Source organism: Nesoenas mayeri (genome assembly GCF_963082525.1).
Source record: "Nesoenas mayeri genome assembly, chromosome: 12".
NCBI classification, from domain to species: domain Eukaryota; kingdom Metazoa; phylum Chordata; class Aves; order Columbiformes; family Columbidae; genus Nesoenas; species Nesoenas mayeri.
In genome coordinates, this window is record NC_137547.1 from 20703417 (window position 1) to 20721453 (window position 18037).

Here is an 18037-nt window from a genome sequence, read left to right on the forward strand (position 1 = left end):
CAGACAGCGATCTCAGGGCCTGAAAAAGGAAAGGACAGATTCCAGCTTGCACTTGATTCATATGCAAAAAGAAAGGTATTCAACCAGTGCAAACACTTCTCCTGTAGTGGGTGTTTGTGCATTAGGTGGCAAGTGTTGAATCCCTGAAATATATATCTTTTTTTATACCAGAGGAAATGCAGTTACTCGTTTATCGTAGTCAGGTTCCGTCATCCTTAGTCCTTAGACAACTGACCTGATTGAAGCTGCTTTGGATCAGAAACTACGTTAGATCGTTCTTTGTAGGAATAGTAATCGATTTTCATATTTACATATCTGACAGAATTCTAAGATGTAATGGTATCCTACGAAGTAACAGACTGTGTCTAAAGACTCAAAAAGATGAGCCCTTTTTGCTAGTGATCAAGTGATAAGCAACATGAGGTGGAAATAGGCACTCCAGAACTTTAGACTACTCTCAAATTCTGGAAGACTGGTAGAATTTCAAGTTAATGTTACTATTACTGAGGGACCCCAATACATTACAGTAATACTCAAAAATTCTGCTTGCCAGGCACTGAATGCATTTCCATTTCCATCGTATGATTTCACGTAGTAGTTGAATAAATTCAACTCCTTTTACTACACCATTTTGTGTTCCTAGCAAGGTTATATTTTTCCATGGTACAGTAGTGTTAGTCCCATCTAGTCTGCGAATGTTGGTGAAAATCTTCTCAGTATGTATCTTTCATACCTGATAGCTTTCTGCTTCCTTTCCCCCTTCTTTCTTTATTATCATCACTATTGACTATGTTCTGTTATTCCCTGATGTTCTGTTTTTCCTTGATGTTGAATATCAATTGAATGTGATTTGAAACATCTTCCCTGGCATAGAAGATTGTGATATTATTTTTGGAAGTGAAGATTACATTAATGTAGATGGGAAACCAGCATTTTTCCACTCCAATCCTTTCTGTGCCACTTCCTTCACTGACACCTGCTTCTGCTGTCTTTCCATCTTTCTTCTTGCATGCAGATCACTGCTCTTTCTGGATTTCTTTCTAATTAGAACCACCGAACAAGTGAAGACTAAGTGCAGTTTCTCTGCAAACATACTTTTTAGCCCTATCTGGGTGATTTACATCTTCTTACAATGGTTATATGCTTTTCACCACTTCAGTAGGCTAAAGAGATTAATTCTTCTTGGTGCACGTAGCTGCTCTAGCTGAAAATGAATGGCAGAAAAATAGAATCAACTCTTCAAAAGCTAACTCGGCTGCTAAGCTCCTCCACACATTGACGACTGTCTGTTCTGTCCGTCTGAAACCTTATTCACTCCTCTCCTGTATTCAGGATGCAGGGCTCCAGACAGATTCCCTCTCTCCTCCGCCCTAAGCCAGATGTGATCCACCAAGTCTTCATTCAACTGGACAGGCCAACCTGATGAATGCACCAGCAAGGAGGGGGCCATCTGGTAAGCCGATTGTCCTCTTTTAGGCATCTTTAGGCTCTTCGTCAGCTCTGCTGTGCCACACAGCACGGCTGTACTTTTTATAGTTTTGTAGCTGGCAAAGTGTTTCTCTGGGAGCACTTCTGTTCCAAATGCTGTTTAACTTTTCAATCCTGTTTCAGTTTAGCTCGGTGATGACAATGTCTTTCGAAGCCTCACTTACACAAACTCTCAGACAACTACAGAAGAGTTGTATATGCACACTGGAAAATAAGACTAATTTCCACTGCTTGGCATCCTTGCAGAAAGGACCTTTTTTATCATGTGAATCAATCACAATTACATAGCAATTTCAGGACGATTATGTAAACATGACCCAGCCCAAAACAGTATAAAATGTGAGTGATGAAATACAGGCTAATGCTGTAGAAAGGCAGCATGACATTATGCATACATGACTAAAGAGACTTTTATTTCACTTGTTCTTGATTTATTATTTGTGCTGCTAGCAACATAATGTTGCCAAGGCGTCAATTATGTTTCATTTTATAAATCAGACTAATTAAGAACCAGATGCAATTTGAGTGAAAAAGATCTGAGGTCAGTGTTGTGCACCATATGTAGGACCGTGCTTACTCATGATGAGGAGATGCATTGGACAGCTGTGAATTTTTTTCCTGCAGGACTTTCATCATGCTCAGATAGTGTAACATACTGAACTTTTTCCAGTTTATTTCTTTAATTTTATAATAAAACTCAAGGCAAGTGAGCAACATTGCCGTGACTTTAAAAGACTAAGCAAGGGATAAAGCGTCATGAAAACAAATCAGAAGAAAAAAAGAACTTGGTCAGCAAATTAGCATGAAAATAAATCTATTTTAGTAACAATATGGAACAAGGATGAAAGAAACAACAAAGATAAGAACAAATAGCATCTTCAGTGTGACTTAATTTCAGACACATAATGGGGAAAATAAACATTAAATCAGGGTCTCAAAGCTGAACTGCTTAGCAGACAGAAAGGCGTTGTTCTTAATGACCCCACTAAGTGCGCTCAGGACAACAGTAGAATCCACAGGACCAAACCTCTGGAATTTGTTTTCCAACGAAACATTGCTCCAATAGCCCTTTAATTTTCAAAGGTTCCCTAAGTATTTGAAAAACATGAACTCCATGAAAGCTAACAGCATTCTAAGACTTCAAATGTATTCCATGGTTGTATTTATAACTGAATATAGATTGTTAATCAGCTATCTTCTGAAAATATGCTGTGAGACTTCTGCCAAATTACCACTTCTGGTTTCATGGGTGGATCTAATTCCTCCAGGTCTTCTGAAAGCAGCAATTCCTATAGTGGAAGTGTTCATTGACAATACACCGACTATGGTTAATTTCTCCTAAATGGGTTTAATTTACTGAGTAGAATGAATGATGTCCTAGAGCTGAAGGTTCTGGTTCGGTCTCTACCCCTTCACCGCCTCGGTATATTGGCTGACAGACACCTAGGGCATCTTCAGAAACCCCCCTTTGTTTTCACCTCATTGAGAGGTTTCATTTTTAATATTTGCATTTTCATTCTAAGTACCTAATTGGTAATTATGGCACAAGACCGTTTTTCTTCCTTCTTTTGCACCTTGTGAATGTGTTATTTGCTCTCATTATGGAATGTTTCTTTGTTTTATCATGTTCTAAATACAGCCAGTTGAGGAGGAATAACAATTAATTTAGTAGTTGCTCTAATTGTACTTTTGTCAATTAATCATAAAGTAGACAGGGGTCCCATTTTAAAGTTTCAGTTGTACTAATGATTAGAAGAACCCCAATACTGTTGTACTAGAGGAAGAATCTAAACCGGCTAAAAATGCAAACAGTAGGCAGGAATCATCACTGTGTAGCTGTTAAATTTTCCTTTGATTAGTAAAAATCTTCTTGTGTCATTACAACAGATACATACGGGCTATTTGCACATGGATCCTCCATTAAAATAGAAGGTATTAATTTTTCACATTTGGCCTCAAGGCTTGTCTGAAAAACTGTTGGGCAACTAACATTATAATGTGAATTAAAAAGACAAAAGCCATGTTCCAATTTGCGTCTTGTTTTGAACCCATTACACAAGCGGTGTGCAGGAAGGAAGTCGTTATTATTGGAATCACAGTCATTCTTCCCATTAAATGACCATTACATTGATTATGATGTGAACTCTATATCTATGCATTCTCTTGAACCTGCCTGGTGTGGTCACATTTATTCCATGCCCTTTAATTTCCTTCTTACTCCTCTTAAGGAGTAAGAATGGGCTGTATTTCTCTGGAAAAAGCAAATACAGCAGTGACAAAATGCAGGAAATCTGATTTTTTTTAAATCATTTTGACCAGAACTTCTCATATCAAGCTTTAAAGAGAGAAAATCCTTTATTCTGTTGCTTGGGGGTTTTTTGTACCACTTACGATATTTTCCCATCAACTTCTAATTTTGTAATTTGTATGGGTGGCCTTGCTGTAAAATGAGTCACTTTGTTGGTCTTCATTTAATTCTGTCTAATTAGGATGTATTCTGTTTGGCAAGCATCCAGTAATTAGTGATATATTTATGTAATTATTAGCATTTAATATTTATATAATAAATATGCCTAGGAGGCAACCCATTCAGAGGCCAGAAAAGAGGTAGAGTATGTGATTTTACTGAATGCAAAGATCTTCCATACTGAGACAAATGCAGAAAGGAAATGTAACGCGTAAGTTGACCCGTCTAGTCTGGCGAGAGAGTTTGCGTATCCTAAAATGATAGGATGTGCATACTTGGTAATCAGTGCTGATTATAGAGGGAGTGAAGATGGGCCCCTGTGTGAAGTGAGATAATAAGCCAGCTTGTTAGGGAGAGATGAATAAAAGAACTTGAAGAAAAGGAGCAGATGTCTGCTTGATGGTGTTGGAGAGGGAGAGCTAGTGGGGCCCGTCCACGGTGACACGGGTGGATGCACAGTCAGGTCACACTTTGTCAGCCAGGCAGTGGTCGCTCTCTGCCCATATTAAGATAGCAAAGGCAGATCATCTGAGTCTGGTCTAAACTAACTGTGCGTTCAAGTTAAGTAAACCTCACTTTTGCTATAGGCTAAGGGCTATGTACATTCTGGAGCAGTAACTGTAACACTATAGTAACATTTTTTGCATACATCTGATTCTATAATGAGAGATAAGTCAGGAATAAAGTCTTACCTATGGAATTTTGACTGGACTTAGCTATTGTGGTCATAAAACTTAAAAGGAGCATCAATAATAATCACTGAATTTTGATGCAAGGACTCCGCTGTATTCTGTACAATGTTGGACTGTCCCGAATGTGAACACTGACTTGTTTTCTTCTCTTTAATGTTTAAAATGTAATAAATGACTTAGCAGTTTCACATTAATATAAACATATAGAACTCTTTGCTTTTGCTTTTGTTTTGTTGGGAAACTTTCATTCAGTCTAACCTAAAATTAAAGCTAAAATCTAAGTTATAGGAAGTAATAAGGAATAAGATAAAAAATATCTCATGTAGCCTTTTTGAACTTGTCACTCCCTAACCTTGCTTAAATGCGTCATGTCACTTTCTATAACATTGTCATCCATTATGTATGACCCTTCTGTAAATTATATAATGCTCATCCCAATAAAGATTAGACCGTTGTGATCTAAGAGCACTCTATAGGAGTGATGGTTTTTTGGTTAAGGAACTGTTCTGGGGGTCAGAATTGTTTTCTATAGCTTGGTTACAGGTTTCCTGTATAATTTTGGACAAGTCACTTAATCACTGTGCCTGTCATTGTGCCATGCACGCACTGCAGACATTCTAAACCATTCATCTGATACTCATATATGACATTAATGACAGCTAATAGCAGCTGCCTACGGATTGGTAAAGACTGAGGTTTTCAAGAGTGCATCATGGTGTCTCTTTGGTTCTTCTGAAACTCCCAGTCAGAAAACAAGTACAAGTTATGGTGAAGATGAGGGAAGGAAATGGTGGAGCCCAGTCTAACGACAGCTGTAGCGAAAGCTTAACTGCAATACTGCATACAGAGAAAGGTAGTTTAGACTCAGTTCTACACCATATGTCCCCTCCTATAACATCTTAATCTATGCCACAACATTACAACTTCCGTCTTTGTACTACTATTTTCTATTTTTAAATGAGACAAATATTTTTTGTAACAAATCAACTTTCTCTGATTTTATGTTTTTCTTCTGCTAACATGCAAGACCAAAAGATGTATTTGCTAAAAACTCTAGAGTTCTGGTGCAATCTGTCTAGCCAAACCACTTGCTTCAAAGCTTTTTATCAAGAACTTAGCTTTTTCTAGATTAAAATTGTCTTTAAGCTTTCACTCATGATCATGGAGGGGTTTTTTGCATATTAAGATCTCCTTTGCCAGGATAATTGGCCTAGTCTCTTGTAACTCTTATACTTGATCCTGCTTCATATTTTTATTGCAGCTTCTGCCTATATGCTTCATTTGTACTTTGCAGACTCTTCATCATTAATTAGAAGACAATAGGGAACAATTTAACTGTGAAATGCAAGCTGCTCTCTTGCCATAGAGACGTACCTTATAGCTTCTCAGTTTGATATGAAGAGAATGAATGAACAACACGTCTTCTGTTTTGTTGCACACGTATTGTAATTGTGACTAACAGATGTTTCACTATATACGGAATGTCCATCCTTAGAGATGTTCAAAGCTGCCTCGACGTGGTCCATGGCTGTAGGTAGCTGTGCTTGAGCAGGAGGGTAGACCAGGCGACTTCCAGAGGGCCCTTCCAACCTCAACAATTCTGTGAAGACTCTAGAACACCTTATGCTATAGGACACCTGCTCTAGAACATCTAATGTTATCGTTTGGAGATATTTACCAATTTGAGCAATGAATTTGTCATATCTCTACAGTGGTGAGGCAGGATTCAAATGCTGACATCTTTCCCTGGCTCCTCCGTTTTTCCAAGTTCCATGTTGTGTCACACAACATACACAGCGAAGTTAGGGTCTTGCAGTACTCTTGACATTTAAATGCATATGCACGTGTGTTCTTGGTGACGTGCTTTGATTCTCAGCAATCTCTGTATGCCGGTTTGGAACTTCTGGTATAAATTACTGCCATTAATGACCTCATGATAAGAAATCGTTATTGTTATATGTAATCTGCATATGAGAATATCTTCAAAAAGTCATTATTGTGCTGCCTGCGTGCCCAGGGGCAATCTTATACCGTAGCATTTCAGTTTTTCAAATTGCAAAAAGCTAATATAACTCTTGATGACATTTACAAAAACGTACAATGGCACTCCTCTCATTTCTCTCACAGAAATTATTCTCAGTGAAGTTAAAGAGAGTTCTGTGTATATAAGAACTGCAGGATCTGCCACTTCTTCAAATCAAAGCCACCTTTTTTTTTAAGTGGCACCAGCTCAAGAAAATGTTAACTCAAAAAAATGTTTTTAAATTTATTTTCTGACTTAAAATGCCTCAGCCAATGTAAGTTGTATTTAACTTCCAAAGCTTTTTGGCAGAGAATACACATTCTAAATTTCTTCTCATAGTAAGTTGTTATGTCAGAGTTATAAAACCCTGAAAAGTGGCATTTTGTAATGGAAGTGCTGACAAGACCTTTATTACACCAGTACAAATAGGCAGCAATTCAATAAATGCTGGTTGTTCTCTTTATAGTCTGGTAGTTGCTTTCTGCCACTGTATTTCAAAGTAAACATTATAAAAAAAGTAATAGCATAATAGAAATACACTGGTATGGCTTGAATTTGGCTCCCTAACTGTTGTAACAAAACTTCAATGTGGTTAATATGTCTGATTCCAGATTCAGTTTTAAAGGACTGTTTTACAGTCTACTGGTAATCTTTTAAAAATTCTTCATATGCTATTGGAACAGCAAAGACAATCACCATGGCACAGAGAAGTGGATGTTCCGTTGCTTTGTGTAAAACTCACTTAAATGCCAAGAACACGTTTAAAAAGTAAAATTTTCCGGCTTATGTTTTATTTTTCTCACTACAGTATTCACAGTTTATGTTCTAGAAAGAAAGATTCACTTCTGACACCTGGGATTGTCTTCATAGTCACTGAGACTCTGAACTTTTCCAGAGCCTAGAAATAAGTCACTCAAGTAAGAAGTGAAGGATGTGTGTCAAGTGAGAAAGGTGAAGAACATAGGATAGTGTGCTTGGAGCTCTTCCATCACCTACCAAAAGTACTATAAATTCCGTTGAATCTGCTTGAGATTCAGCTTTACATATAAGAGAACCCCAAATCAACAGAACATGTGAAACTATAAATCTCACAGTGACCTATGGGGCTCAGATACCTGTCTGACATCGGTTTCACCTTCTAGACTGCACTTGTAAGTGCACATTCGTAAAAAGAATCCATTATCCCCAAAGAGAAATACAGATGGCAAAGCCTTGGGATGTTTTGGCTTTTTCATTTATCTTTGCAGCATTTTGTTGCAATTTGGTAATACAGTAATGGAAATTCTTGCTTCAAATGCAAAATATAGCCATTATTGTATCAAGTAATTATAAAACACAGTATTACTTTCTGAAACTTTTTGGTTAAAATAACAAGATAATAGAATTAACTAGAATATGTAGATTTAAAAAATGATCCATCAGTCTATGCAAATTGCTGTGTTAATAATGTATTTTTAATGCTAAGCACATTTGACAGCCATTTCATCTCTCTGTCTAAACTAGAGCTTGGCAACCTGCATTAATTCTTACACTTTACAGATGTAACATTCAATGCACATGCCATGTAGTGATGTGATCCGAATAAAGTAAAGCATGTCAAAGCAATGTGGTTATTAGTAAACAAGTTTGTGGCTGGCTTGTTGAGCACAGAAAAAAATGAGAGGCAAAAGCCGGTGCTGTTTTAGCATATCTTACATCTTCACTGGCCTGAATTTGCTTCAGATAATGGGAGTGTCAATCATAACTTGCACCAGGGGATTCAGAAGAGATAAATGGGCATAGCATCAGAGTGGGGGGGCTGAAATCAGGTGTGTTGGATAGGGTTCAGACAGCTGCGGTAGCTGCGCAGCTTAAACAGACCCAGAGCACAGAGCTCCCTGGTTTGACTTGCCTTAAGTATCTGTAAACTGAAAAGAGATGTACTATGTCCTAATTATTTCTCTCCTCCATTAACAATAAAACTCGTAGTGCTTCAGACTCAAGGCATGCTTCTACATCATTCTTTCAGCAGCAGGGGTTTTCTCTCTTTCCTTCAATGGGTTAAAAACCTAAGGCACAAAATATAAGAGTTGCTGCTAAACTGCAAGTGACCATATAGATATGTTTGATTATAGCTCTGCTGGACTAAAGGTCAAAGGAAAGTTTTAGAATACTTAAGAGACAATTATCTAAAGTTCAGACTTTTCCAAAGGAATAGAACTAGAAATTATACAGACTATTATCTAAAGTTCACATTTTTCAAAGGAAAAAGGTAGGAGGAAATGCTTATTCCATCACTTTACTGTTAATTTGTCTGGGTTTTTTTATTATTGTCCTGTCAAGAATTTATTTCCTACAAGTTGTGCATCACAGTAGTATTAACACGATTATTCCCATTTCCAAGCAATTTTAACATATGAGAGTGATGTATTCTTATAGATGAGGAAATATTACTTTGCTCATGATTCAAAATGCCTAACAGCACTTTTTATTTCTGCAAAGGAATACATGACCTGGAAATGTGTTTGGGTTTTTTATTCATTGTTTGATTCAGCACTTCGATTCTGGCATAAGCTGCTGTTATTTAGGCCAACTGGTAAAGAATAAAAATAATCAAAGATCCAAAAAAGTGATATTTTCCAATTCTCTTCCTCATCAGTATATATTATCCCATGAAATATGTTTTTTCCCTGTGTTCTTATTGCTGTTTTATGGGATTCCAGAAAGTCCAGATGTTTGCCAATGTGTCATAGGAATGTTTAGCGAATTGCCATGATAAGTGTCACTATGGCCTGTGGGTTACTATGGTGCAGGGGACACTGTTTGATCCGTCAGCTGAATTTTGATAGCACAAAATCTTTTTTCTTTTGAAGCTGATGTCTGCTATCAAGTTTGATAGCACTCATCAATCTGCTTTTTTGAAGACATCACAAAATTCTGACATTCATGAAAAACAAGCCAGTTTGAAATACCTGTGAATGCTTCAGTGCCCATATGGTTTGGCTATCATAAATCAGACAAAATGTACTATAAAAATGGCATCTTTTTATTTGCAGATTATTTTATAAGGCTTCTGCTTGAATAGCACATTTATGCCTTTACCATACAGATTAGGCAAAGGGTCGTCTTCCTTGTTAACTGCTGTTCAACAGGATCTTGTTAGAGACAATCATCAAGGAAGATCTAGTACATACGTAAAATATTACACAACACAGTCATGTATATATATTAAGATATATACATGTGAGTTCTTAAATAATGTGTTTAGTGTGTATAATTACATCCATGATAAATACTAAGATTAATCGTGAAACAAAATTATTGTACTAATCAACAACAACAGGTTCCAGTAGAAGTTGGGGAATGACCTATTAGAGAGCAGTGCAGGGGAAAGGGACCTGGGGAAATAAATGCACTATCCTTGTCTTTTCATTATCAAGAAAAGCAGGAGTATCACAGTAAGGTTATTCTTGCTACTCTTCTACTTATGCCAAAGGACTCTGTATTACAGAGAGTCTGTTTTAGACTAAAATAAATGTACAAAAAAAAGATAGCTCTAATAAACACAAAGAAACCTATTTCTGTTGTTGTAGTGTTTCCAGCTGTAATATCTCCAATTTAGTCTTTCTTCACGTAAGTAACATATCCAGTACAGATAGCAATTTCTACCATGAAGTCCTTAATACCATTAATGATTTGATCTTTCTGAGAACACAATAAAAGGGATAGAAGAAGATGGAAACAGAGCTATGCAGGTGTAAGGTTACACAGCAGGGAAGTCCACTGATCTCAAAATATTACAGAGACTATGAGGGAATTAAAGAAGTGCAGTAATGTGTGCAGAGAAAATGACACTTGGATGCAAACTGACCAACTGCTTCTGGTTTTTACTTTGGTTGTGTCATTGTATTGTCTGACTTAAAACTGCAACACGTACCCTTGTACAAAGTGGAAGATGAAGAAGTTGACTCCTGCCTGCTAATTTCACGTGCAGGTTGCTGTCAATGCCATAAAGTCACTCATGACCAGAAAACACAAAAGTAGTTTTGGATTAAAACTATTACAGATGCTTTTTCTCAGAATCTTTCATGCAAGAACCTCAAAAGAGATCAGGGCTCCTTGAGAACAGTTGGGAATCTGCTGCAGGCACTTGGCCCAGTTGTAGGCAAGTCCTCGGTTGGGGTTATTCAAACTACTTCTGTCTAGAAATCACGCTGGACATCTTGTAAAGACCTTCTGCATCGTCATTCTTTGTTCCAGCTGTGAGGGAGATACTGCAACACCAGTCTATTTCATGGTTGTTTTGCAAATCTGCTTGTAAACTCCAGAAACTGAGAGTCATCTGGTGATCTAAATGACTGATTTGGTTTTGTTTAAAAAAGCATAAAAATGAGCTCCAGATCTAAATTGTAGTTATATATTCCTGGAGCTGTGTTGCTCTGACCTTACAGTGATGCAAAAAACTTTAATGAGCTAAGAAAATTATGGACATGACTTATCTCACAGCATTCCTCAAGCCTGCAGGACAGAATGTAGCTCCTAGTCCATCCCGTGTAGTTGGTACGTCATCAGTGAAATGGCATTTAGTAGGACTCTGGCATTTCAATGAACTTCTTCAATCCCCTCCCCATATAGATGGGTACAGAATTCAGGGAGGCTCATTGGACTGAGAATGTCAAAGGAGCTCCTGAATGTCCCTCGCTGACTGGAGGTACAGACTTAGTGTCTCTCTTTGCCTGTGGCAGGTTCCCTCAGAGCTTTATAAACAGAGAGGCTGGTTTTCTTTTTTCTCCTGCATGTAATTTTCCTTGTTTTGCCAAAAGTAACATGAATAAATAAATAGCCTAAGCAGCGCTATAATGAAGGATCAGTGGGTTAATTGGAAAGATGAGTGGAAAGTGATTGTCCCCTCTCCTGCTGAGCACCTGCTGCCAAGTTAATTCATGCAGCCGCGCTGGAGGTTGTTCCTGGAGGAGATTCCTGCTGGTTTGTCAGCTACGGGTAAGGGGAATGTCCACAGAGAGGAGAAAGCAAATCAGATAAATTGAGTTTATTGCTAATCAGCTGCTAGGAATTATTTTCAAGTTCTAGGAACCAACTAAAATGTCAGTTAGAGAGTCACTGTTCTTCACTCAAGAGTCACATCTCCAGCAACACCAAGGTATGTGTATTTCAGGACACAGCAAAGAAGGGGAAGGAATTTGTTGTTAAACAAAATTCCCAAGGAGAAATGGAATACTTGCCATCCATTGGCAAAACATTTCAGTCATTCCCTTTTGCTTTTCCTGTTGACTACTTCTGTTTGCCAGTTTCTTTCTGGGCACCGTAAATTCAACTTCAGTCTAACACAGCAGTTTTTACCAAAAAAAAACCAAACCCGTATCTCTGTAACGTAAGTAAGGTTATTGTATCCTCTCCTTGCCTTGCACCTCTTCTCACCTACTGCCAACTATTTAGCCATTACAACTTCTTTTACACTTAAATAGTTCAGCTAAATGTCCCAAATAACTTGTGTATCTTTCACTTTATCTGATCTCTCTTTCAGCTTGAATTGATAACCATTACTGGTACTAGGTAGTTTCTTATACTCAGCATAGCTTCACAGAATGCAGAAATGGACACTCTATTTTCTCCACCTCTCCTCTTTCCTCTCATTTTTCCTGCCCTTTTCAATTTGTCTGTTAATAATATTCTTCCTTTTTTACTTTGTTTTAATCTCTGATTCTGACTTAGGCGAATGTTCTGAAGCAGGCAGTGTAGGCAGGGTGCCAGAAAGGTGGAAGGGGTCTGAAGCTGCCACCAACAAAACCAGTTTCTTTCTTTCATTTCTTCCTCAAGCAGGTGCCTCACTTCTGCACACCTGTGAAGGGCAGGGGAGCGAGGGCTCAGCATCCCAGTCCTTTCCTCCAGGCTTAGAGGAAGGAACAGGCTGTATCAGTACAGATTTCTACAGCACAAGAAATCAATGTGTAATGTAACTGTAAAAGTCTCCGGAGTTCTGAATAAATGACTGCAGATGTGACACTTCTGAGTGGGATTTGTCTTAAAGACAGAAAGAGCTGGAAATTGGGCCCCATATAGTCTTTCTCCTTTGAAAGGTTAAAACAAAAGGATTAGTGATGCAACTCATGCTGAGATATTTTTAATTTTGCAAAGTCAAATGGGCAGATAAATTTATTTTTCAGTATTTGAAAGGGGTGGAGGGAGGAAAAGAATGCTGTCCAATATGTACTTGAACGTATTAAAATAGGTGTGGTAGTCATTCCTACTTTGGTAAAGCTATACATACTAATATTCAGGAAAACTTATCTACAGTATTATTTTACTGCCATACCATTTCCCTTTGTTCCTTGCAGTTCAGCTAGAGAGCAAATATGACACTGGAAGTGGTGTGACTTGCACACATGTGCTGACACATTCAGCCAAGGAGGAGGAGTCCAGTTTTTCACTTAATTCTAAATGGGTGCTAATTGTTGACTTAAAACATACTTGACTTTTCCACTGCATCAGAGTGGCATATATAACACTGCGTATCATCGAGGAGTTTGGTCCCGTTTGAGTTGTCACAATTCTTAAGAGCTTATTTCTGAACTTTATCTTCAGTGAGCACATATGCTTCCTTTAATTTTAAAAAGGGCACAAGGAAAGACTAGACTATTTATCTAGCTCCAGGGTGCCATCAGTTTTGATGTGACTGTTTCCAACTTGAATAGATAAAACCTCCGGATTCCTGGAAAGAAAATCATTAGGAACCCTTTTTGTTCTGCAAAGGTATTATAAAGTGACCACACTTACACTGCTTTATAAAGCAGTTGATTTTGGGTTGATCTTCGTGTGTTATGTACTCTAAATGCTGTGACAAATGCTGAAATGATTATATAACCTGCAACATAAATTACAGTAAGAACATCTCTAGGCTGCAAGAGTGTGATGGGTAGGTGGTTCCAACTTGGAAGGGATACAGTAAGACTGCAGAACCAAAGAGCCTGAACTGCAGGAGGGACCTACTTGAACTTCAGCTTCTTAGTCACTGAAAGGGAAAACAAGCCTGCTTTCTTCTCTTGTATGAGACAATTACACTATGTGCTTACATATCAAATCATCTTTCTTCATCTTTTGTTTTATGGCCCTAATGAATTAAATATAAACGTTATCTGCTGATTGATATCTTGATATAGTTTCAGGACATGATAAAGTTTAGTAATATCTCATTCTGTAATCATTATGTTCTGTAACTACCTTTATGCCGTATTAATATGCCTCCTTGCTAAGAAGGATTTCAAGAATACTGCCTTTTGAATTTATTTTTTTGGATGTGAAAAATGTCTTTACAGTATTTGCTTTGTGAATGTTTTCCCCTTCTTCCTTCTCTGGCTTTTGTACTTCACGGACTGCCGGCTGTTTCAAGCATACACGTGTGCTTTATGTTTGCGCAGTGATACCTGCTGCCCAAATACCAGGGGCTATCAGAACCGTTCCTGGTGATCACAGTTAGTACAAATTAAACAGTTCTAAACTACTTCATGTTTTCAAGTGAGTACTTGACCAGTGCCAAGATCAAAGTAGAACCAAAGCTTTCTTACAGTCTCTACATGTATATCCATACACATTTTGTCATGCTCTTCAGGTATCTTTTTGGTCGGAACTCAAGAATCAGGTCTTTATTTGTCATATGAACATGGCCTGTGTTCCAAGTGTTTGCTTACTTATGCCTGTCACATAGCTGTCAGGGATTGCTTTCCTTCCATTAAATGGCATTTAGTGATTATATGTGCCCATTGTATAGCATGAAGTACCAGGGGACTTACTTCTGTTCATGGTACTTCAGGAAAATTAACTTGGGTAGCACAGAGGAAGAGAGGTTAATGAAAAGAGCAACAAGCTCCTTCTCCCAAATATTATGTGCTGCTTTGTTTTTAAATTGTCATTGGATTCTTCAGTAACACACACGTGTTCATATTCTGCGTGCGTCGGAATCTTTTTATTAATTTGTGGTGTTATTTTTGATGAAAGAACACACAAAACAAACTAGTCCGAGTCAATGTGTACTCTCTTAGTACATAACTCATAATGATGAATTAATTTTTTTAATTCCACAGAATAAAGCAGTTAAAAGCTACACTGAATATCTAAGTATGTAAATAAATCAAAGTGTTTTGCCTATTTGACATGCTCACTAATCATGGTTTATGCCTGAGCATTCTGGCACATACAAGATAATTGATATTTGATAGTAGTATGTTGTTAAATGGCTAGAATCTATAATTCTTACAACTGTACAGAATAGAATCTATAGGATTACTGTAAGTAAAATCAACTTGCAATTGTTTTGATGGTGAACTGAGAACAGAGTGACTACGAGGGATTTAACTGTATAACTTTGTGTCTGATCAGGATGCCATGTAGACAGACACCTCTTTGTTTCTAAGATTAGGTATCTGCATATGTGTGCAGAGGTAGGAATGTCCCAGCCTCATTTCCTCTGGCTGTGTTCTGGTTTGGTTTGTTCTGTTTTCATCATTCAGGCCAAATCAATGTTTAGACTGCCTAAAATTAGGCCTGAAACTTTTAATACATTTACCTTTCCCTTTGTTTGTCTTTATATTGCTCATTAATTAAAAAAAAGAAAATAAAAGAGAGTGAGAAGAATTTTATGGCAGGGCTAAATATTGTGCAATATGCGCTAAAATGCACAGAACATTAATTTTAGTTGATGAATGTGCATTATTAAGTCTGACTTTAAGATTTCATTTCTCTCTTTGTTGTACTGGTTGAATTTTCATGACTGTGTGACTTGAAAAATAGCGATGTCATGATGCAAAGATACCTATAGGGATGTATGCAGAGAAGAAATTGAGGGGCTGCCATTGTGATTATGCCATATGACACAAGAAAATGCATATATTGCACTCATTCGTTTGGGGCATGAACAGCCAGACAGAAAGGGGAAGGATTTCTGTGTCACATGCTGCTGGTATAATGAGAATAGTAGAATGCATATGTGTTTGTGTAGAAGTTTTCTGAATGCATTAAGAAAAAGCTGTGGTTTTAGCAGTTACTCTTTATGGTGAAACAATGCAAATTTTCCTTTTTTCAGATAATACTCTCAGCATATTGGCAAAGCATAGTGGATTCAGCCGGCAGAAGCAAGAGGTATATCTACTGCCAATCATAATAAGCGATAGTGGGAATCCTCCCATGAGCAGCACTAGCACGCTCACCATCCGGGTCTGCGGTTGTAGCAGTGACGGTATCGTCCAGTCTTGTAACGCCGAAGCATACGTCCTGCCCATCGGACTCAGCATGGGAGCCCTAATTGCCATATTGGCATGCATCATTCTACTGCTAGGTACGTATGCAATTCACAGCCCGGTGTTCCAACCTGTTCTGATTCCTGGGGGGCTGTAAGTGAGCACAGAAGTCACAGGGAAGGACACACAATCTAAGACAATGTCATGTGTGGCAGAACTGAGAAACCTGGCAGGACTGGAGCCCTACTGTACTAAGAACTCAACGGAAGGATACAGAGCAAAGTCCCAATCTGATATAGTCTTACACACAAGTTACATAATGAAAAGGTAGGTAATAAGAAACCAAAAATCAAATTGGGTACGTTAAGTAGCAAGGTGAACACAGTATATGCTGCACATGAGGGAAAATGGATTTGTTGTATCTTCTAAGACTTGTATGAGTTTACCCCAGATTGTAATGACATCAGAGACAAGAGGCAATGGCATCAGTTCTACAAGATAAGAAGCACTGTGTATTTTAATAAAACACACAAAATTTGTATATGACATCAAGCAAGCAAGGGAGAGAACAGTGAAGGAAGAGACCTATTTCTGCTGTTTGCGGCTTCGTTTTGTAACTGAGATTTACATCAGTAACTGAGATTTCAGCATTAAGGTGCAAAAACAAGTGTAGCCAATTTAGAGCTTTAAATGCATCTCTCCGTGATTCTCAAACTGATGTATCTAAGCTGCTTCTTTCTCCCTCACTGTCTCATTCTCTTTTCAGTTATATAGTGTGAGTCTGTTGCAACACATAAAAAGAACACACCGATTCTCTTCTATCATCAGGGCTGTGTTTTCAAAAAACCACCCTCTAATTATGGAAAACTCCATCCATGATGTAGATCATTACAGACGATGTTCAGTGAATAGTGATGATGTGACTTTACCTAAGTGTGTGACTTTTCCACGGGGAAAAGTTGTCTAAATTCAAGCATGCAAAATCTTATTCCTTACATAAAATTTAGGTTAAGTTCTAAGTATATGAGCTGAATAATAGAAAACTAAGGGACTAACCGGAGCTTCTGATCAAATTTTCATTACTTGAATTAAGTTGAATTTATAGGCCTTCCAGTTTTTCACCACCTTTATTATTCTTACTTTCACAAAAAGCAACCTATCACCTTTCACAGCTGTGCATAATATGTAGTGCTTTGATTGGAAATCTTTAAACTTATCAGGCTGTGATGCTTTCTTTGCAGTCATTGTGGTGCTGTTTGTAACACTAAGAAGACACAAGAATGAACCTCTAATCATCAAAGATGATGAAGATGTGAGGGAAAATATTATTCGCTATGATGATGAAGGAGGTGGAGAGGAAGATACAGAAGCTTTTGACATTGCAACTTTGCAAAATCCAGACGGAATTAATGGATTTTTGCCTCGTAAGGATATTAAGCCTGATCTTCAGTTTATGCCCAGGCAGGGTCTTGCACCTGTTCCTAATGGTGTTGATGTTGACGAATTTATTAATGTAAGGGCTTCATGAAGCCGATAATGATCCCACAGCTCCACCATATGACTCTATCCAGATTTATGGCTATGAAGGAAGAGGGTCAGCGGCTGGTTCCCTGAGCTCATTGGAGTCCTCTACATCAGACTCAGACCAGAATTTTGACTACCTCAGTGAATGGGGTCCCCGCTTTAAAAGACTTGGAGAACTTTATTCCGTTGGAGAAAGTGACAAAGAAACTTGACAGTGGATTACAAACTTTTCATTGTTGACTTAATGATCATGTAATATTCTAGGGCCACTGCTGTTAGTTAAAACTAATGTGGCTTTTTGTTTTAGAGGCAAGTTTAGCGCCAGTCATCTATAAAATCAACTACATTGTAATGTTGAACCAAAAAAAAAAAGTATATGTTAGGAGGTTAAGTCTTGTGGAGTGTGAAGTAAAGTATGTGGAGTGTCTAGAAGTCTTTGGATATTTGATATTCACTTGGCCACTCTGAAGATGGAGATTTGGATCTTTGATTATCTTCAGCGAATTAAAAGAAATTGGTGCTTTCTTAGAAAATGGACTTGCAGGGACTTTGCTGTTGAACAGTAGCTCCTGCCAGTATGCATAGAGCTAATGGTTTGTTTCTGCATTGCCAA

The 18037-nt window shown here is 37.9% G+C and overlaps 1 protein-coding gene across 1 annotated transcript in view; it reads left to right on the plus strand.

The window, feature by feature from the left end:
* CDH8 (cadherin 8) overlaps nt 1-17636 on the plus strand; it is a gene marked incomplete at both ends in the record, with an annotated part of 126903 nt that extends 109267 nt beyond the window's left edge. Inside the window, 3 exon segments of the mRNA XM_080351891.1 lie at nt 15747-15998; nt 17142-17419; nt 17421-17636. Of these exon segments, the coding sequence (XP_080208017.1) occupies nt 15747-15998; nt 17142-17419; nt 17421-17636 (746 nt within the window).
* Nucleotides 17637-18037: the final 401 nt, after the last annotated feature.